Source organism: Podarcis pityusensis (genome assembly GCF_964106645.2).
Source record: "Podarcis pityusensis genome assembly, chromosome: 7".
Lineage (NCBI taxonomy): Eukaryota > Metazoa > Chordata > Lepidosauria > Squamata > Lacertidae > Podarcis > Podarcis pityusensis.
The window spans coordinates 17,725,993-17,747,974 of record NC_138031.1 but is presented as its reverse complement, the minus strand read 5'-3'; the positions used below and the strand labels follow the sequence as shown (position 1 = coordinate 17,747,974).

General features: G+C 41.2%; 1 protein-coding gene across 6 annotated transcripts in view; it reads right to left on the bottom strand.

Annotated features, from left to right (window-relative positions):
• TRPS1 (transcriptional repressor GATA binding 1) overlaps nucleotides 1-21,982 on the bottom strand; it is a 238,760-nt gene that overhangs the window by 136,518 nt on the left and 80,260 nt on the right. For 5 of the 6 annotated variants that reach the window (XM_081012489.1, XM_081012491.1, XM_081012492.1 and 2 more), the window contains 2 exons: nucleotides 17,056-18,185; nucleotides 5,507-6,113 (listed from right to left, as the gene is read on the bottom strand). In XM_081012489.1, coding sequence (XP_080868615.1) covers nucleotides 5,507-6,113; nucleotides 17,056-18,185 — 1,737 coding nt within the window. The remainder of the gene's footprint in view (nucleotides 1-5,506; nucleotides 6,114-17,055; nucleotides 18,186-21,982) is intronic. The other variant, XM_081012494.1, reaches the window with a different exon arrangement.

Sequence of the window (21,982 nt, the reverse complement as noted above, 5' to 3'; positions counted from 1 at the left end):
CCAAATGTTTCCAATCAGTTTCTTTAACACTTTCCTGGTTCGGCGATTATTTTAGGCTGGTTGTCCCCCGCCCCCCAGGATGCAGTTTATACTTAGAAGTTAAGTTCTCCACATCCCCAAACACTGAATTGTGGAAACAGGTGCTTCTAACAAAGCCAAAGGAGTTCGGCAGTGCTTTGACCCAACATAGCTATGTGCATTAGTAAGACACAGCACCCGCTGAGTTTCCTTCAGTTAATTAGAGAACCCGTATGGCAAGGAATAGCCTTGACTATAAATACTTCCTGAAAGATCCCTAACAGAGTCAAAGGAAATGAGGGGAAAATGAAATGCAGCTAAAGGGAAACTATTTCAGATGTTCCTCCTTTCAACAAGCTATGATTTTGAGGATACTGAGGCCTGGGTTACATTGTGCGAGATCTTTCAGAGAAACCAAAAGCTAGCGCAGAAATAATATGCACAAAATTAGGGCATTCGTTAAAATACTTCTTAATTCTATTGGTTTCTAATGGAAAGTCAGAAATAACTTTTGAAGTGTTCATTGGGAGTACTCCTAGCTAAGTCTGCATAGGATTGAAGTCTCTTTCCTACTGATTTCAAAATGTGAACTGCTTTCTTAAAATTTCCCCATTTACAATCAATGGGACGTTAAAGGAGATGTATTTTCTGTTTGCTGTAGCCATATTCCTTTATACAAGCCAGAGGCAGGGAACCTTTTTTTAGTCTAAAGGACACATATACCCTTTCTGGGCAACAGAAAGGTATGAGGGAGGGACCCGAGTCAAAAGTGGACATAGAAATGAATATAAATTTTAACTTTGTACATTAGCCTAGTTTCTACACATATTTCTATCCTCAATCCAGGGAAGCAAGAGTTCAAGGACACATTCCATCCTGGCAAAAACATCCAGGGAGGATGTGAAGCAAGACTGAAGAAAGGTATTGCACAGGGTAAGAAGATAGCGAATAATAAATTATCCTTAAACTGCAACTTGGTCTCCCCCCCCCCCCAAAAAAAAATCAGATTGAATACGGTAAGTTAGAACTCTATAGATTTCCTTTTTCTTGTGCCAGTGATTTACTACAGGTCATTATTTCATGCCACACTCAAAAATACATCAAAATAAGTGACATTTTTGATATGGCTGAGGACATCCTTTTCTTCAAATACTCCCCGCCCGCCATGATGTATCCTGCTGAATGGCAAGGAGACAAGTTTGCAATTCCATAGTTTCCTCCAGTACTTCTGTGTGCAGCAGAGGCGTCTGAAGGTTTCGCACTGCCTGAAATGACAGCATGGGGCTTGCGTCTGCCCACTGCCTCCCCCTCAGGCAACCTACAGCTACCTATGTCACTACTGTGCAGGAAAACAGCTACCCCAGAACCCAGAGATTACCAAGGACTTGCAAGGTATGTGTTTGCATAATATACTGGTTAAATAAAATGAGCTAAGGGGTCCCCAATACAATCATTACCTGATGCAGGCAACCATTTCTCAGCCTCAACCCTTCTTCCTACATATGCAATATGGGAATAATAAAGCCAACCTACCTTACAGCTTCTTTGTATAACTGGGATGATTTATGTGGTACACAATGTTAGCCAAACTCAGAGTAGACCCACTGAAATCAACGAGTCCACTGATTTCAACTGGTCTACTCTGAATACAACTCAGTTGGATATGCCCCTATATGTTAAAATGCTTTGAGCACTGAGAAAAAACATTATATAAAATACTAAATATAATTAACCAGGCAACTTGCTTTATTTGAAATCAATTTAGCATGCTTGCCCAGAAAAAAGAGTTCTCAAAGCAGTAAACAAGGTTGCTTCACTCAGTCGCTACTAAAACAGCAGCCAAAGCTTCCTCTACCACTCAAAAGAACATTTTTGCATATCAATAGACTCATCCTGTATCAACAAACCTTTAAAAGATAAATTGCAGCCAGGCTAAAGAAGAAAGGGATAGAAATATCGACATTGTAGTGCGCTGGAAGATATTTTTGTGCTTGGTTTTCTAAAATGTAAAAACGTTCTAGGGAAACAGTGGGAAAAATACTAACTAAAATGAAGTAATTCTACCCAATATTCTATAACAACTTTCTGGTATATGTTCACTTTCTACACAGTTGAAAATCTTGAAAAATCTCTACACTGGCATAATGCCCAGTGCTTTTTTAATGGAAGGACGCAGGGGTACACATACCCCTAAACATTTTGTGAATCTTTGTACTTTTGTCCATTTACTGTATTTATTTTTCCCAATCTGAACTATAAAATGTTGATTTTCTGAGGTCAAAATGAGAGTACCCCTAAACATTTTTAAAGAAAAAAGCACTGATCATGCCTAACCATAGATTGCTCTCCTTTGACATGGTAAGTTATTATTTTTCAATACCAGCGCCTTAGTTAAGGATTGATCACAAAGCAGGATTTGAAACCATGGTTTCAGTTGAAATAAGAACATATTTGCATGTTAAAGTCAATTAAGGTAACTAATGCCATCCCCACCCCCCACCAGGTGTTATGCCATACCAAAAAATTGCCTGTAATCCCCCTGCCTCATTTTTGTAGTCTAAGATATGAAGCAGAAACATGTTTCTGAACCTTATGGTTGGACACAACTTTGTACAAACCAGCATTTAAAAAATTGGCTGTAGAGGTTGATCGACACACAAAAACACACGCACAAGCCTGCTGCATGAAGAATTCATTTACCCAAAGTAATAGCAGAATTCATGTCCCTGTGTATGCTGGTGAACAGTGACATGAATAAATTGTGTATATTTATCTACCTACCTGCATCTAGCTGCGGGGTTTTCCTATGGCTGGAAAGGAAGAAGAATAAGCCTTCCTAAAGTCCCTGTCTGCTGAATTTCCTAACTAAAGATGAATGCCGTTCCAATGTGTCCATCCCTCCAAAACATTAGCCTCAGCTGTAGCAGTGAAAATGCCACAAGTCAATTACACACTGGTGTATCTGCACATAAATGCACACAAATGCTCACTTAAATGCTAGACGACTCCATAGCTGGGAGATGCACTACTCTGCAGAGAAGGCAATAAAATAAAGGATCTGGTTCCTATTTTGACACTGATCTGCTTTTTTACTTTCTTTGGTACATTTATAGCACCTGCTGAAATGTTCATGTGTTTGCCCATCTTTAGAAATCTTTGATATCTAAAGGTAAAACAAAAAGCTATGTCTCTTATCCCCCACACCACTAATTACATGGTTACCAACTTCATTTAGATACTTTAAACAAACAAGCAAACAAAATGCAGAAAGATAGATTTGTTTATTTGAAACTCCCCAAAAGTTTGCCCACACCCCAGAATAGCAAACAGCAAGCTTTTCTGCAAGGAAAAAGTTTTGCTCCTCAACATGCAATGTTCTCGTTCCTTTCATTCATACTTGTACTGAATTTATTTGAAATCTAATCTTGTAAAACTGAAGCGGTTTGCTAGCTGAAGATATTTTATTTAAAGACCTCCTGCTTCTTCCCAAGGCCAGCACAATACTTTTTGCAGCCTGACGCAGAGCTGCCATTGGCAACCTCCTACAAGTCAAGGTATCTATGGCTGGTCAAGTTATTTTGACACCTAAGGCAAAAAAATCCCCTTTCCTCCTTGCTCACTGGCAAAATATAATATTTTCTACCACTCCAATCCATATCAAAATATGCAAGAATGCTACAACCCTCTCCACAATATTGTAATATTAGTGAGTAGCAGGGCTGTCCCAATACCTGAGGTGAACCACAGAATAGCACCCCCTCCCCTGCAGGGAAGAAGGGGTTAGTGAAGAAGACGTACATCATGAACAAGGGGAGAATACACTGGTATCTCTGCCCCTGTAGATCATGCCCCCTGAGGTTGCCTCACCTTGCCTCATGAGTGGGCCGGCCCTGGTGAGTGGTAAGAATTAATAAAACATACTGCGTAATTGGCATAGCTCAGTTTATTCTGACTATTTTGATTTTAGATTGGAAGACTAGCTGCTCTAACAATAGAACTCTTATTTTTGTTTTGTTTTTCTTTCGAGAGAAAATAGGTCAGCTATTCTCAGTTAGCTTTCTCAAATGCTTCTTTTTCTCTGAACAAAACTCTCCCTCGGTATGTTTCCCAAATAAACCAAAATGAAATATGTTGAGGTTGGACTTTGTGATGTGAGCATCCCATACACATAGAGCAAGCCCAACAGGTAAGCAAAGATTAGACCCACTCCATACTTCATTGGAGCAAACCGAACTACCCTTTCAGTGCCAAATCACACTGAATAATGTTTACTGGACTCATTCATTATGCAATCAGTTCTTGGTATCTCCAAGGTAGGATCGTTTTGAGCCAGATCTGTAACACCTACTTCCTGGCAATGCTACAGCAAAAAAATGTTGATGGTGGCAATGCAGGGAAGAATATCTGCATCATCTAAAGTCAACCTGTTAAAAAACTGTGGTACATGGAACTTTTTAAAAAAAGGCCCAGGACCTTTCAGCTTATGGGTCATTGCTGAACTCAATAGTGAGCATACCATGAAATACGGACTTCATTAGATCCCAAAATGGGTAATATTAAGCCTGGATATGTGACTGTTTATGAGTTCTTAGAAACATAGGAAGTTGCCTTATTCAGACTTGGGCTATTAATCTATATAGTTCAGTGTTGTCTACATCGACTGGCGATGACTCTCCAGGGTTTCAGAAGGGGGTCTCCCCAGCTTCACATGGAGATGGAAGGGATTGGACTGAAACCTTATGAAAGCATAAGGTTCCCTGGCACCCCAAGCCACTGCCCTTCTTCCAATATAACACTGGCAGGAAGCTAATATGTTATAAAACACATTAAATTTATAGGAGCCCACAGCTTCTGATATATATATTTTTAAGGGTAGGCCTGTAATAGGTATGGGTTTGTTTCTGAGGACTCAACAAAGATGTTTATGCAGTACAGAGTACAAAAGTTTCACCTCCTCAATTCCTAGTTTCCAACACAACCAAACAAGCGCCAAATGTTATATTTAATTACACCATGTGTTGTACTTTTAATAAAATAAAATAAAATCCCAGACCTACTTTTCATTATTATTTGATTCAGGTTTCACATTTTCAGCTATTTGATCCAGTGATGGTTTGCTTAACTGTGTACTGTCAAACCACCTTAAAATTTAGAAGGTGATTAGATGCTTTATGCAACAGATGTGCAGCCTTCTGGGGTTCTGTGCTTTTCTTTTCCAAATGTAACATCATCTTGCAAAATCAGCAGGAATGATTATCGCAGTACAACCAAATTTAATGGCAAAGGCAAACAAAGATCACTTACTACTGCAACTAGCATGTATAGCTTTGTACAAATGCTCTTAAAACGATTCCTTTACAATCTACTCATGTAAGTCTGAATTGCTTCAAGTGCCAACATCAGTAATGTGTGCTTGATTGCTGAGAATCAGCTCGGAATAAATGAACCATAAACATGCACAGACAAAAATAAAAATAGAATTTCCTACCCGTAGGAGGGACTGAGATTCATCCTTCGCCTTGTTATCACCAGATCCAGGATATGGCTGAGGGAGTGGTCCAACTTTCTCTCCGCTTCCTTGGGGCACCCCTTGCAGGAACCCCTTGGTCTCGACAGGCAAGCCATAAACAGGCCGTGCAAGATGGGCAGCTTCTACGTTTGGACTATCCCTTAAGGGCTTTGGCTGCTCTTGGCCCACAGACACTGTGGTCAGAAGGCCCAAGCTTGTTTGGGTAAAGGAAGGGCTCCCCCTCAAAATGTCCACTCCTCTCCAAGGTGCACCACGGTGATCGTCACTGGACCCATCAGGCCAACATTTCTCCTTCAGTACTTCCTTCTCGTCCAGCTTTTCCCTCTTCACTATACTTTCAGAGACAGGCTCTCCCAGTTTGGGGTCTGCACTGATCAGGTTATAGACCTTTAGGTCAATTTTGGGCTCTTCCTTGAGAGCAGCAGCCACCCCATGGCTATCTTCCCCATTGGCTGTGGTGATGTCCACCTCTTGGCAGTGCACAGTGTTGAAGTGCTCCAGTAGGGTTTGAGTATCAACAGCTGTAAAGCTGCACTGACGGCATTTGTAACAGTTATGGACTCTCCTGATAAGAGAGAAAAATGAAAGCAAAATTAATATTGCATAACCTACATCCATTTATTTCCCCAAAGACGCCAAAAATGCATAGAAACAAATATTTCCTGTTCCAGTAGCTTTTAACCATTCCAGCACTAGGTTCCACCTTTAAACCCAACATGCCAAATCGTATCTACTCTTCATTATTTATCTTCATTATATCTCTCATTATTCTTTTCTAGGTCTGTTCTTCACTCTATGTCTCCTTTCTATCTCCTTCCCTAATCCTATGCAGGCACTATTGGTCCCATACTGACAAAATCCAAGAGCGAGAAAGGGGGCCCTGCCCTCAATGTCACATGTTGCTTTCCAGATGTTTCCCCATACACTGCAAACAGCTGTAGTGAGTGGCCTTCAAGTGTATAGTTACATGTGTGAATTACAATCCGAGTGATCTGGAAGCACGAATGACCAGGGTTCCAATTCTGGGATAGGATCCAGCAATGTGAGGGCCAAGGCTAAAGTCTTGAAAATAATACTAACAACAACAACAACAATAATAAAGTGTGAATTAAATTTATATTGATAAACAGGAAAAAATACAACAGGTAATACAAGCTTTGAAAAGAAGCAATCTGTATTTAGAACGTATCATGGAATAAAAAAAAATCGACACTTAATTTAAAACTGCTGCAAATTGAGGAGAACCAAATTACAGGATAGTCTCTGCTACTCACTGTGTTAGTCTTGTGGCATCTTAAAAACTAGCCTACATTTATTTTGGAAAAAAGCTTTAATGGACTAAAGTACAAAAGCTTAGACCAGAGGTAGTCAACATCGCCCCCTCCAAATATTGCTAGTCTACAATCCCTGTCAGCCTCAATATGTATGGCCAATGGTCAGGAATCATGGGAAGTGGAACCAAAGAAGTAGAAGAAGAAGAGGAGTTTGGATTTGATATCCCGCCTTTCACTCCCTTTCAGCTTTGAGAAGTCTCAAAGCTGCTAACATTCTCCTTTCCCTTCCTCCCCCACAACAAACACTCTGTGAGGTGAGTGGGGCTGAGAGACTTCAAAGAAGTGTGACTGGCCCAAGGTCATCCAGCAGCTGCATGTGGAGGAGCGGGGACGCAAACCCGGTGCCCCAGATTACGAGACTACCGCTCTTAACTACTACACCACACTGGCTCTCTCAAAAACATATGGAGGGTACTATATAAGCTACCCAGGTTTATGACAGGTTTTTTTTTAGTCTTTAAGGTGCCACAAAACTGTTGTAGCCACATGCTAGCATAGCTACCCCTCTAGAGATTCTATTATTTCAGTCCATCTCTGTCAAACTCAGCCAAGAGCATAAGGTCAAACAGATTCCTCACTGGCCTTGCAGACAACTTCATTGTCCAGAAAGTGGGAGAAGCAACAAGAGGAACAGCCATTTTAGATCTGGTCCTAACCAATGTTGATGACCTGGTTAGTGGGGTAGAAGTGGAAGGATCATTAGGCGCGAGTGATCATGCTCTTCTGAAGTTTACTATACAGCGGAAAGGAGCAGCCAAGCATACTAGGACTCAATTTCTTGACTTTAAGAAAGCCGACTTCATAAAACTTAGGGAAGTGCTGGGTGAGATCCCATGGACAGTAATACTAAAAGGAAAGGGAGTTCATGATGGCTGGGAGTTTGTTAAGAGGGAGATAGTAAAAGCACAACTTCAGGCAATACCAATGAGACGGAAACATGGAAGGTGCCTAAAGAAGCCAGGGTGGCTATCTAAAGAACTTTTAACTGAGTTAAGATTAAAAAAGGATGTGTACAAAAAATGGAAAATGGGGGAAACCACCAAAGAGGAATTCAAACAAATAGCCAGCACGTGTAGACACAAAGTCAGAAAAGCTAAAGCACAGAATGAACTCAGGCTTGCTAGAGAGGTTAAAAGCAACAAAAAAGGCTTTTATGGGTATGTTCGTAGCAAAAGGAAGAACAAAGAAACAGTGGGGTCACTCAGAGGAGAAGATGGTGAAATGCAAACAGGGGACACAGAAAGGGCTGAACTCCTCAATGCCTTCTTTGCCTCAGTCTTCTCCGATAAAGAAAACAATGCCCGACATGAAGAATTTGGAGCAAATGATTCAGCAAAGGAAACACAGCCCAGAATAACTAAGGAGATAGTACAAGAATACTTGGCTAGTTTAGATGTATTCCAGTCTCCAGGGCCAGATGAACTGCATCCAAGAGTATTAAAAGAACTGGCAGATGTGATCTCAGAACCACTGGCAGTCATCTTTGAGAATTCCTGGAGAACAGGCAAAGTCCCGGCAGACTGGAGGAGGGCAAATGTTGTTCCTATTTTCAAAAAAGGGGAAAAGAGAGGACCCAAATAATTACCGCCCAGTCAGTCTGACATCAATACCAGGGAAGATTCTGGAGCAGATCATTAAGCAAACAGTCTGTGAGCACCTAGAAAAGAATGCTGTGATCACCAATAGTCAGCATGGATTTCTGAAAAATAAGTCATGTCAGGCTAACCTGATCTCGTTTTTTGACAGAATTACAAGCCTGGTAGATGAAGGGAACGCAGTGGATGTAGCCTACCTCGATTTCAGCAAGGCATTTGACAAGGTGCCCCATGATATTCTTGTAAAGAAGCTGGTAAAATGCGGTCTTGACTATGCTACCACTCTGGATTTGTAACTGGCTGACTGATCGAACCCAAAGGGTGCTCATCAATGGTTCCTCTTCATCCTGGAGAAGAGTGACTAGTGGGGTGCCACAGGGTTCTGTCTTGGGCCTGGTCTTATTCAACATCTTTATCAACGACTTGGATGATGGACTCAAGGGCATCCTGATCAAATTTGCAGATGACACCACTGGGAGGGGTGGCTAACACCCCAGAGGACAGGATCACACTTCAAAACGACCTTGACAGATTAGAGAACTGGGCCAAAACAAACAAGATGCATTTTAACAGGGAGAAATGTAAAGTATTGCACTTGGGCAAAAAAAATGAGAGGCACAAATACAAGATGGGTGACACCTGGCTTGAGAGCAGTACATGTGAAAAGGATCTAGGAGTCTTGGTTGACCACAAACTTGACATGAGCCAACAGTGTGACGCGGCAGCTAAAAAAGCCAATGCAATCCTGGGCTGCATCAATAGGAGTATAGCATCTAGATCAAGGGAAGTAATAGTGCCACTGTATTCTGCTCTGGTCAGACCTCACCTGGAGTATTGTGTCCAGTTCTGGGCACCACAGTTCAAGAAGGACACTGACAAACTGGAACGTGTCCAGAGGAGGGCAACCAAAATGGTCAAAGGCCTGGAAACGATGCCTTATGAGGAACGGCTAAGGGAGCTGGGCATGTTTAGCCTGGAGAAGAGGAGGTTAAGGGGTGATATGATAGCCATGTTCAAATATATGAAAGGATGTCACATAGAGGAGGGAGAAAGGTTGTTTTCTGCTGCTCCAGAGAAGCAGACACGGAGCAGTGGATCCAAACTACAAGAAAGAAGATTCCACCTAAACATTAGGAAGAACTTCCTGACAGTAAGAGCTGTTCAACAGTGGAATTTGCTGCCAAGGAGTGTGGTGGAGTCTCCTTCTTTGGACGTCTTTAAGCAGAGGCTTGACAACCATATGTCAGGAGTGCTCTGATGGTGTTTCCTGCTTGGCAGGGGGTTGGACTCGATGGCCCTTGTGGTCTCTTCCAACTCTATGATTCTTTGATTCTATGATTCTGAGTTATTTGTGGGGCATAGGAATTCATTCATTTCCCCCCCTTCAAAATATAGTCCGGGCCCCCCACAAGGTCTGAGGGACAGTGGACTGGCCCCCTGCTGAAAAAGTTTGCTGACCCCTGATTTATAAACCTAGCATTCCAATGTCCCCTGCAACTCATTTCCCACTCACTCCCAGCGATACAGACACTCCTATCTCCATGCTCTATGTACAGTTTTAGACTGGTACTAAATTAATTGCTATGGGTGTGCTCTACCTCCACTGTCACAGAGAACATGTGCACCATATTCTACCTTCACTGTCTGAGACAGTATGATTCTAAATACCATTTCCTGGGAATCACAAATGGTGAAAATGCTGCTGCTCTCAGGCATCTGGTTGGCCAGTGTGAGAGCAGTGTAGGACTAGATGAGTCTCTTCTTAGGTTCTTAAGTTACCTGTTCTGCCCCTGGCACCTGTTATGGGCTTTTGTTGTTATTTGCTAGTTTAATTAAATGTGTTTGAAGTCTTATCGGAGCAGCTATAAAAAAGGTGTTCACATCAGCAATGGAAATAGTGAGCTTTGGAAACCAAAAATAGTTCTATTTTTTAACAAATGGCTGTTAGAACTCATGAGAATTGTGCAAAATTAACTCCCTTGTTTTATTACCATATGTGTGGATAGGCAAAAACTGGATGCATATCATGAAAACTGGAAACCAATGTTTATTTTTCTTGGATTTTTTTCCCACAGGAATACAGTCAAACCTCGGTTCCCGAATGCCTCCATTATCGTACCAAACGCCAAAAACCCGGACGAAAATGCTCCAGTTTTTGAACGTTTTTCGGAACCCGAACGCCCGATGCGGCTTCCGCTTGAGTGCAAAAAGCCACACCTCGGTTATCAAACATTTCGGAAGTCAAAAGGTCTTGCAGAACAGATTACGTTCGGCAACCAAGGTTTGACTGTAATACTTCAAAATAATTGTCTTTATTGTGATTCAATTTATTTTGCAACTACAGGGTTTGGATTTAATGATAAAATGGCAAACAGATTGTGAACCTGTGATATACACGTAATTTGCTGCATGGAGTTTCACTTAAATTGTCCAATTGTATTTGATAACTTTGCTTCCTTCAACAATATATAGTTCATTAAAAACAAATCAGAGCACAGGGAGCTATTGGAGCTAAAACTGATTAATTCAAATGCAATTGCTTTGTGCAGGAAACAAATAGTATTTTTTCTTTTATGGAAATTATCAAGGTTTTTATTTAAGAGACTTGTCTTTTTAAAAGCAAGAGACCAGATTATGTGGTAGAGTATTACACGGTGCTGTGAAATGTGGGGCAGGGGCGGGGGTTGAGAGAAACTTGGATCAATCATAAAACTTCAACTAGCAAAGCAGGGGAATTACCTAATATGCAATCTCCAGTACAGGCAATATAAGTGTCTTATATACCTTAGAATAACACACATGCCTATTTTCATTCAAGCAGACCATGCAAAGTACTGTATTACTGAACTATGTAAAACATATGTTCCCACATTGGAACAATATGTTGCCAATTTCCTGTGTATGCCATAGTAACAGAATACGTTTTATGAGCTAACATGATACTGTTTTATTAGCATTACAGTAGCACACAGACTCCCCAGTCAGGATCAGGACCCCGGAGTGAGAGGATTTGTAATAAAATGGATTTACTTTTTTTTTTCTTTCCAAAAAAGGCTTTGTCCTGTACCAAAACATCCACAAGTCTGCAACCAAATCCTTATTCCAAAAATGCACATGCAGAAACACATCTTATGTACTGGAGTTCAACAATACTAAGGGATGTGTACGCCATACAACAATGTTCCTATGCAAGGATCATATCTGGATAAGGAAATATTGTTACTAAACAAGCACATGAATTCACAATGCATACAATTTTGCCACAAATACAGCGCAGTTTCAACAGCTTTCCCAAACTGCGTACTTAAAATGGCAAAATACATATGAATGTGTGTACATATGTGCTTTCTCCCATACATTATTTTTTGTGGGGGGAAATGCCACATATAAAGCAAACCCGGCCAAATTAAGTGGACTGGGAGAGTAGAGTAAATGAGCCCTGGACTTTGTTATACAGGACCAAACACTTGTAAGAAATGTGTTATTGCCATAGCAACACTAGTTGCTGGAAAAATGAATGGGGAAATCTAGTCCAACTAAAGCCAGTGGCTAGGCTCCTACTGTCTTCATTAAGAACTGCATTTGGCTCACAAGCACACCCATCCTTTTAACAAGAGCTGATCCTTTTCCTCCTGTATATTATAATATACTAGGGAGTTTTTGGATAGTGCAAACTGAAAGTAGATGAGGCATGCCAAGATGCAGTTCACATCCTAGAAAGGAAGCTCAGACAGTGTCATAGTTCCTGGGTTTTAAGTGCACAGCAAAGGCAGGAAACCTACTAGAAGGCAGGTCTGGAAGTAAGGAAATAGGCAGACAGGCAATAAGGAAGAGTCTGGAAGAAATGAACTGAAAGCTTTCCATAGCAATAATTTGCTCAGCAACCTCTGTAACTTAGTAGCAAGGAAAGACATTGGATTGGCTCTCTGGGATCACAAGATTTCAATATTTGGAATGTTGTAATCAAGGACCAAAGTAGCTAATGTAGTAGAGTCTAGGTGTTTGGGACTACAACTCCCATTATCCTTAATAAATGGCTATCTGGGGCTGTAGTCTATATCTAAACTGCTACATCAAATCCATGTTTGACTACCCCACACTGGCTACCCTTGGTTTAGAAAAGCTGTATAGTGGTTTGAACTATAGGGTTTGCCCCCCCCCCCCCAAAAAAAAGCTCAATTGTCCTAAACTGCCAGAGGTTTGCTACTGTAAAGAGGGTGCCTAATGATACAGGAAGTTGGTGCTGTGTCTGTTGAGCTCCTGGTTTGTGTCTTGCTCCATCAAATTACCCCTTTCTCTAGACCTGATCTTAGGGCAAAATTAGGACATTTATGAAAAAAGGTGGATATTCATACACCAATTAGACAGTGCAAATTCTTCTGGTGTAAGGTGTTGTCTACATATTAAAGTAGTATAAATTATAATAATTCCAAACAAATGAATTGTGTGAGAGGGTAGCATTATCCATTTGCAGAGATCTGCAACATTACAGGTCCTAGGATTCTGTGAAGAGCACAATGACGATTAAGCATTTTTCGAATCAGTTATATGGATTATACTGTACCAGATTTCACAGGTTTCATTTAATGTAGAAAAATTAAATTAAAAACCTTAGAAAAATTGGAAGGTGACCTAAATATTTTGATTTAAATCAAACACCTAAATTGAAAACACCAGAACCTGCAATAATTTGTTACAGCTAAGAGTACATTGACATCAGTCTCTGGTTCAACATTAACACCCCAAATTTAATAGAAACTAGGGCAAAAATGCTATTCACAGAATCAGTAATACACACCAATAGGCATTTCTTTCCTGTTGAAAATAGCCATGGAAGCTACATCAGGACCAAAGTGGGTGTCCAAGGGCTAACGCCCCCTAACCTCCACATTAGGATGTCAATTCAGATCACCCCCACAAAACCCTGGAATGTGTTTTTATAATTCATAAAATTATTACTTTAACAAATGGTATGTCATATACCTAGGCCCTTACTGATTGAGTGGGGAGAGAGAAAAGAGATTTGGTAAAATGCAAAAGTTTGATGAATTTAATTGAAGAAATATGGAAGAAAGAAACAAAGCAGGGTGGTTTTTTTACACATACACCACTAAATTGATAAAGGCAGCAGGACATTTATGTAAATTTTACTCTCCTTTTTTAAGTTTTCTAAATATTAAAGATGAAAGCATAAATAGGATTTAAACCAGATTTTAATCAGAACCACATCTGGGATTTTTGTAAACAATCTACATCAAGTTAAGCAATACAGGAGAACGACTTTCTCAATATGCTGTTTAGTATTGATAAAGTTGTGTGTGCCTTCACTGCTTTCTTTCTGTCATGACTGAACTTACTCAGAGTATGACTTGCACCAAGATACTGTTACATGATGCAAGTCCCAGGTTCAGTCATCAAATTCCTGATTTTCCTTGTGACGTTTAGGTGATCAGAGCATTTTGTGGACTCAGGCACTCCATCCCCTTCCCTATCACTCTCCTGTGCAAATTCCCCCTGCCTCCATAAGCTTGCTTTAGCCACATGCAGCTTTTTATGTTTGCATTGCTGAAAACCATGGTTAACATGAATAAAATTCCCTGGTAATCAGGTTTTATAATTCCTTGTTTAAAACACTGATTCCAGGCCCGGTTACTGTTCCCATTAAACATGGTTAGAAACAATGCAGATGGAACCCACTTTTTCTTCTTCTTCCTATTATTATTATGAAGTGGCAAAACTAGGCAGGTTGCTTGAGAGGGAGTAGTTGGGAAGAGAAAGAAGGTTGTTGCCAAGTTGTAGTAAGAACAAGTGCTACTTCTGAAAAGGTCCATAGAGAATTGCCTACTCAGGGAAGCAGTTTCATTTTCTAACTGTTCTTGCTTTGTGCTGCTCTAGTTTGGCAAACTATTTTGAGTAAGGCATCAAAACTATCCAGGATTAAGCCAGAATTCTGGGTTCAGATGTTATGGCAAATGTTTATTAAAACACACCAAGATTCGTAAGCCAACAATAAACCATGGTTTGTTGTAATAAACTAAACCATGGTTGCTTGCTCAGAGTGGGCTTGGACGTTCAAGCAAGCCATGATAAGGCTAAACAATGGCTTAGCATTCCATACAAATGCAGCCTGCACCTTGATGATTAAAAGGAACCATTTTCAGGAGGCTCACTTGGACAAATGTTTAACAATCCCAGATGCCCTGGGCTGTATTCAGTGCTGCAGATTGTGCTCATTCAGTGCTCATGCAACAGATTTCTGTGTGTGCAACGAAGCTTCCCTTCCTCTCCCGTCCCTACCAACCCTCTCATAAACCCACAAAATCAGATTGGAAGAGGGGGTGGGGCTGGAGCAGATAGGAGGGGATTTAAGGAATGAGAGGAAATGGAAATCTTGTTCCACAAGCAGGACTCTGTCCACACAGTGTTGGTATAACCTGGTGTCACAGACATACTATTCAAATTAACGATTAAAAATGAAATTGTGAACTGATTATAATACATTTACCCCAGTTTAACATTTTTAAAGCTTTATCTTAAAACCAAAGTTTTAAAGCTGACAAGCTTGTATATGGAGAAATATAATATTTTGCATAATCTGGTATAAACTTTTTTTTAAAAATAAAAAATATAGTAAAAAGGAATAGAAAGAACAATGAAAATTTTGATCATATATATTTCACAGAGCAACCATCTAAAAAAGGAGATCATATGGCTTTTTTGGGGTAAAGTATACGTAAATATATATACAGAATAAATGCTGGGTTGTTGTGCCAGAAGGTTTGTAGAATTCTAGCCAAGATTTTTTGAAGCTCAAGAGCCTAATTTTAGGTTCCCAAAAGCATATTTAGTCACCTAAATAAGTGGTGTGATTTTTTTCCAACAGTATTATGTACCATTGACGTCAACGGGAACTATATGACACTCGGTTCTTTTGAAAACTAGGCCAATAATCAAAAGGTCTAAATATAAAAATCCACTTTGGGGAATAAAAAACTATTATCTTTTCCTGGGAAGGGACATCTTAATTTAAGCAGACAAAAACATCAGCTAAAGCTTTCTCTGCAGAAGAGTATTCTCAGTCACCTGAAAGATCTTAAGACTTAAGAAAGGCCGTTCAAAGTGTGGTCAAAGTGCTGTGTAGTCAAGTTTTCCAATATGGCCCAGAGCTGCACTAATAAAAATAAATTATAATACCACCTAAGACACAGAAACAACTTTTCATCTTCAAAGCTGTTTACAATTGTTAACCAATTAATCCTAACAGCACCCCTACGGCCCACTTGAATCGAAAGGGGGAAATACATGCTGGAGCCTGTAACTTGTGTGGGCTACAGCTGTTAGTTACATATGAGCAACAGGCACCATTAATTTATGGGCTCCTCAGATCTAGTCAATACAGCTGACAGTTGAGCAATGTCCAGGTACTTTCCTCTTTTATCTCAACTGAATGGTTCTATTATAGTGTAGGTCCCTCCTTTTTCATTTCACGAAGCCTACTCAGCGTGTTCTCAAGATGCCCAAGTTTCGTTTTCTGTAGCACAGGGGTAGACAACATGCCGCTCTCCAGTTGTTGCTGGAGGGTAAATCTTGTCTCTCAGGCTTACTCACAAAATGGCTTGAGATGATGGCACTTAAGGCAAGGCCTCTGAAGCTGATCCTAAAGCCTGGCCAGATCTATACTGGATGAAGCAGTGCTTTAGGTAATCAGGATTAGCAGATCTGAGGAATACAGGGGCTACTCTATTTCTTTCTGAAGTTTTTCTTCTTTCATGAGGCTCTTACGTTTTAGGAAAACAGTTGCTTCCTTCACTTTCACAGACTTATGGGTTAACTAGAGTATTCTACAAGTTGTCCTTTTTTGATATGAAAATTGCGTTACATCAAAGGCAGTCAATGTAGTGCTCTCTAGATCATGGGGAGGCAAACTAAGGCCCGGGGGCCAGATATGGCCCAATCGCCTTCTAAATCCAGCCTGTGGATATGTTTTTACATGAGTAGAATGTGTCCTTTTATTTAAAATGCACCTCTGAGTTATTTGTGGGGCATAGGAATTCGTTCATTTTTTTTTCCAAAATGTAGTCCTGCCCCCACAAGGTCTAAGGGACAGTGGACCAGCCCCCTACTGAAAAAGTTTGCTGACCCTTGCTCGAGATGCTGTCGGATTACAACTCCCATCATTGCGGACCATTGGCCACAGTGGCTGAGGCCAATGGGAGCTGCAACCCAACAATCACTAGAGGGCACCACAATGGCTACCCTTGCCCTTGGCCATCATATTTGAGGGCAGTAGCTCTTGAGAACTAACCTACAGTGCAAACACTTCCGGCTTGCAGCTCCTTGGCATCTTCTCACCCGAAAGGGAGGAGAGAGAAATTACACAAATAGAGGCCACACAACAGTTGTTACCTTATTTCCGCATGGAAGGGAATGAATGCTTGCAATTGTCTGAAGGGATCAAAAGCTGGATAAGCATCTGAACGAGCCCTACGTGTAGGTAAGCTCCCATATTTAAACCTCAAGCTCCCACATTTAAACCTTAATGCTAAATAGCACACGCAATCACTTTTTTTTTTTTTACCTGTAGTGTCGAGAAATCTCCTCTTCTACCTGAGTGACAAAGTCACATTTGGTGCACGTGTGGTCTTTGCTTTCTTTGACACTCAGCAGCCCATCCAACCCTTGCGGGGCATTAGCTTCTTGCTTGACTTCAGTCGCCTGGGCTTCATGTGTGGTTTCATAGTGAAGCAGGAGAACGTCTACATCGGGGGTGGAGAAAGAGCACTGGTGACACTGGTGCTTGACTCTGGAGCCTCCTGGCATCCCAGGGGACAAGTGCAAGAGCAAGAGAGCACAGTGGGAACAATTACTTTTCCTGCAAGCAAAAGGATAAGTAATTTCTCCAAGGTGCTTTTCTGGACTACAGAGGCCTCGGGGACAAAACTGACAGTGCTTAATGGTACACTTGTGAATGTTGTGTAGCTGCTGATAATGACGAAGAAGAGGCCCCACCACTATTACATCTGGGCCATGGCTCTTAGAGTATCTAAAATCACAAAACTGACAATTGTAGCTTGTCACCATGTTGTCCTCCACTCCTGAGCTGGAAAAGTCTTTCTTTTTGGCCACGCTAGAGCCCTTCTCAGTCTTTGTTGCTAACTCTCCATCTGAATTTTTGGCTAAGTCTTTATGATTAATGACCGACCCCCTTGAGAGCTTGTCATTCCGATCTGGGTGAGGGCTCCCTGCCTGGCTCCCCCCATGGTGCTTGCTGTAATGTTCTAACAGTTTCAGCGAGCTGGATGATTCACAACTAAAGCTGCAGAATTTGCACCAGTAGTAACTGGAGGCATCCGTACCGTTTTGTCTTGAGGATTCGAGAGGTTTGATGGGAACTGAGTAACCAACTGGAGTGTCATCTCCTGCTTTTATGGTGATCTTGTCCTGCCACTTCCCCAAATCTGCAGCCTCACATGATCGAACAGTAGGACTGGATTTGCTCGAGTTCCTGTCTGAGGCTTTGCTGGATTCAGAGGCAGGAATGCTGGATTTTATCTTGTTTGGGTGGGTCTGCAAGAAGTGTTGCTCCAGCTCTGTCGATGAATTGCCCATGTAGGTGAAATTGCAGAACTTGCAGCGGAAATACTTGGTGTTCCCCTGGCAATCTGGAGTTTTGCGTCCAATGCCAATAAAGGTCCCACCTAAAGTCACCTGTGAAAGATGAAAAGGAGAACGTTCATTAACCATTGCGTGTTTTTTGTTTCCTAGGAAGGATACAAGAAGAGGGAAAAACCAAAGTAATAGTTAAGAATATTAATCTGTGAATACTGTATTACAAATCACTGTGAAACACGCACACACAACATTCATGTTGTTCTTTCATCCCCAAATTACAGTTACCACTTACTAGGCAAGCCTAGGCAGATGTCTCAGATAACACTTGCATAGAATAACATTTTTATTGAATAAGTTGGTGCTGCCTTAAGTGCATCTGTTCAAGCGAGGGGGGAAATAACAGGGGGCAAAGGAAGGAATAGTTAAGAGTGATGGACTGGAACCTGGAAAACCAGGCTTCAAATACCCACTTGGCCATGAAACTCACTGGGTGGGTGCAGTCAGTCTCTGAGCCTGCAGGGTTACTAATGAGGATAAAAAGGAATGAGGGGAGAATCATGTATGCCACCCTGTAGCAGTATTAAATCACGCTAGAAGAATATAAGAAACTTAGAAGCATAATATCATAAAAGAGCCTGCTGGTTCAGTGTCCATCTGGGCCAGCATCCTGCTCTTGCAGTAGCTAACTAAATGCCCATGGGAAGACTGAAAACAGGACCTGCAGGACCCCTTGTGAGTCCCATCAACTGGCATTAAGGCATACTTCCTGTGACAGCAGAGGCAAAACATAGCCTTATCCCCCCCATGAATTTATCTATTACTCATTCAAAGCCATCCAAGTTGGCGGCCATCACTGCTTCTTGCAGGAATGAATGCCAGAGCTTATCTATGCAGTGCAAGGTGACCGGGAAACAAAGCATGAGAAGTAGATGTGTGAAGAGCCGTCACTCCTAGTGTCTCGTGGAATGGATTTACCAGGAAGAACCGAAAAGCAGAGCATGGATGAAAGCACAGGAGATTGAAGGCAGTCAGCAAGGCACATCGCCAAGATGGTTACATGAGGAGTAGCCAGCTGCACCAGGAGCTTTATTAACCCCCAAAGCGATGGAAATAAAATATTTCGCCAAAACACCAACCCCAGTTATCTCAACACTAGCCTTTAGTTTCCTTTTGTGCCTCTCCATAAAGTGTGGACAGCATCAAACTGCACTCTTGTCAACTAGGTTTGGTCCTTTTGCTAGACTACACTGTGCTGAAAGGTAGGCCCGAAAAGGGCTGTTTTGAAAGGACATAAACAGTATGTTTTGCTCATTGGCTGCTGAATTGATGTCTACATTTACCCTTTGATATACACATGTCACAAAGGTGAGGTGGCTCAAGTCAAATCCCTAGTAAGAGAGACTCTGGCAGAAGCTATCTCCAGCCCACTGCAAATTAAGGGAAAGAAGCTAAAACTAATTTTAGTCTACAGAGAATGCTACACAAGGTGCGTTCAAGGACTAGGTTTTCTTAATGTAGAGTTCCCTCAAGAAAGTCACAATACAGCAAAAGCACAGAAGGAAAGGACAAAGAACTTTTCCGATGTCCAGAAATCATGACATCTCTAAGAACGCATTGCTTCATAGTTAAGCCTCAAGTGTTCTTATGATCTGATGATCATGTATCGTGGAAGGAAAGGAACACGGCTTCTTCAGGATTCTGTTAATAAACTCTTACACTTTCGTACCAAATTGTCCGGCCCTTCCCATGAGTCTGCCACAGCTGCCTTGTGACACTGGAACAGTCCTTGACATCTAAATTGCAATCCTCCAATGTCTATTAATCAGAAAATCCTATTCTCATCAATGGGAAAATACTCACAGTAGGATTATAGCCTGTTTAGAAAGCCAAAGGGGAGGAAGAAAGTGTGAATGGAAAGTGAGAAGGAGAAGCTGGCTTCATAACTACAATGTCATCATTGCTTTACTTCTTGTGCTGAGACTGTGAAAATGTGCATGCTATCCATATTTCAGAAATTAATCCTTCAGAAACACTCTATACACACTGGAATCCACCCACCAGCCTACTCCAGTTTTCTCCTTAATAACTACACTCATAACGGGAGGCTGGGATTCAGCAATGTACCTCTTTGGATTTTGATCCCTTACCGAAAGACTATAAATTTTCAGCAAACACTCTGTAATGGAAGAACAGATTTTAATTTCCCCAACTGCAAAGTAAATTACTACTTTTCTGGGTGATTCTCTCATACTACATTAGGCAAATAAAGATATGCTCCCCCACCCCTTTGACAGCTGTGCCACAAAGGAGCCACGTGATCCCTGTTCATTACAGAACTGCACCATACGGAAAGATTCAGATGCATGAAGAGCATGCAATGTAAACATTTTAAAATGCATATAATATAAACGCCTTTTAGCTATTTAGCTGGAGAAAAGACGACACTTCTTCTCCTTATGCTGCAGAGCTAAGCAGAGCTCATGTGGTGAGTCAATAAATTGCTAAATGGCATTGCAAAAAAAATGAGTTGATTTTGGCCCTCTCTATTTAAGTAAACACGATTTCAAAAAGACTGGTTAAGACTCCTTTTTTCCATTGTGAAGTTAATAAAGGCATCCTAAATAATGGCTAGAAACAATCACTGGGAATGGAATAAACCAGGTGCCAGGGAGCCTGGACTCTTAAAAATAGGAAGCTGGCGCCAAGGGATTTAAATAATTCCGGGTGACTAAATATTTGGTGGCTGGCTCCTTGAAATTTATATTATTTACTCACCCTTTGCTACTGCTCAATCCAAAGTCAGGTGCCACTTGGAAACCTGGAAACACTAATAGGATGTGAGAGCAGTAAGCAGTTTATGCAGAGACACTCGTGCCATACCAAAATCCTTCAGGTCCTAGATAACAGAGAGTCTATGCCATGCCAGTGAACACCACAAAGTCTTCAGATCTGCATTATGCACTTAGTGTTGGCAACCTGTTACTGAGGGAGGTTGCATTAGGCTACTCCTCTTTGGCAAATGCTTTCCCACCAACCAGCCAGTCAACAGGTTTGCCTGGCTACTCCAGATATTTGGAGAAGTTAAAAGTGAGATTTTCCAAGAGCCAGCAAAAACTTTGAGCTGGCACTGATGTTAGTCCTACTGAAATTACCTTTGACAAAATAAGATTCTGATCTATTTTGTCCCCTATACCAAAGGATTCAGGTGACCGATAATGTAGTCACTATCTCACTGTACACTTTCCATAACCCTGTGAGATGGCTGCACAAAGAGAGGGTGACTTTCCCTTTATTATGTGCCATTTACTTATTAACATTCACATACCACTCTATAAACCAGACATCTCAGCTCAAGTTTCCAACCAAAATGCTCCCTTTTCGAAATTTAGAGGAAAGAGCATTTTCACTGATTTCTAAGTTAGTACAAATGTTTGTTGTGCTGCTCACCATTTAGATAAGTGCTGCCTTTTCCTGCAAACACCACCCTGAGAAACATTTGATCTGCCTAAAGACACATTTACAAGAGAAAAAGAAACAGATCAGAAATGCTGTGGCTCTGCCATTCAAGAAACCCTGGAAATTAGCTTTGAAGGATTCTAGAACACTGCTTTAAAATACAGTGGTACCTCAAGTTACAAACACCTCAGTTTAAAAACGCTTCAGCTTACAAACTCCGCTAACCTAGAATAGAATCACAGAATCATAGAGTTGGAAGAGACCACAAGGGCCATCGAGTCCAACCCCCTGCCAAGCAGGAAACACCATCAGAGCACTCCTGACATATGGTTGTCAAGCCTCTGCTTAAAGACCTCCAAAGAAGGAGACTCCACCACACTCCTTGGCAGCAAATTCCACTGTCAAACAGCTCTTACTGTCAGGAAGTTCTTCCTAAT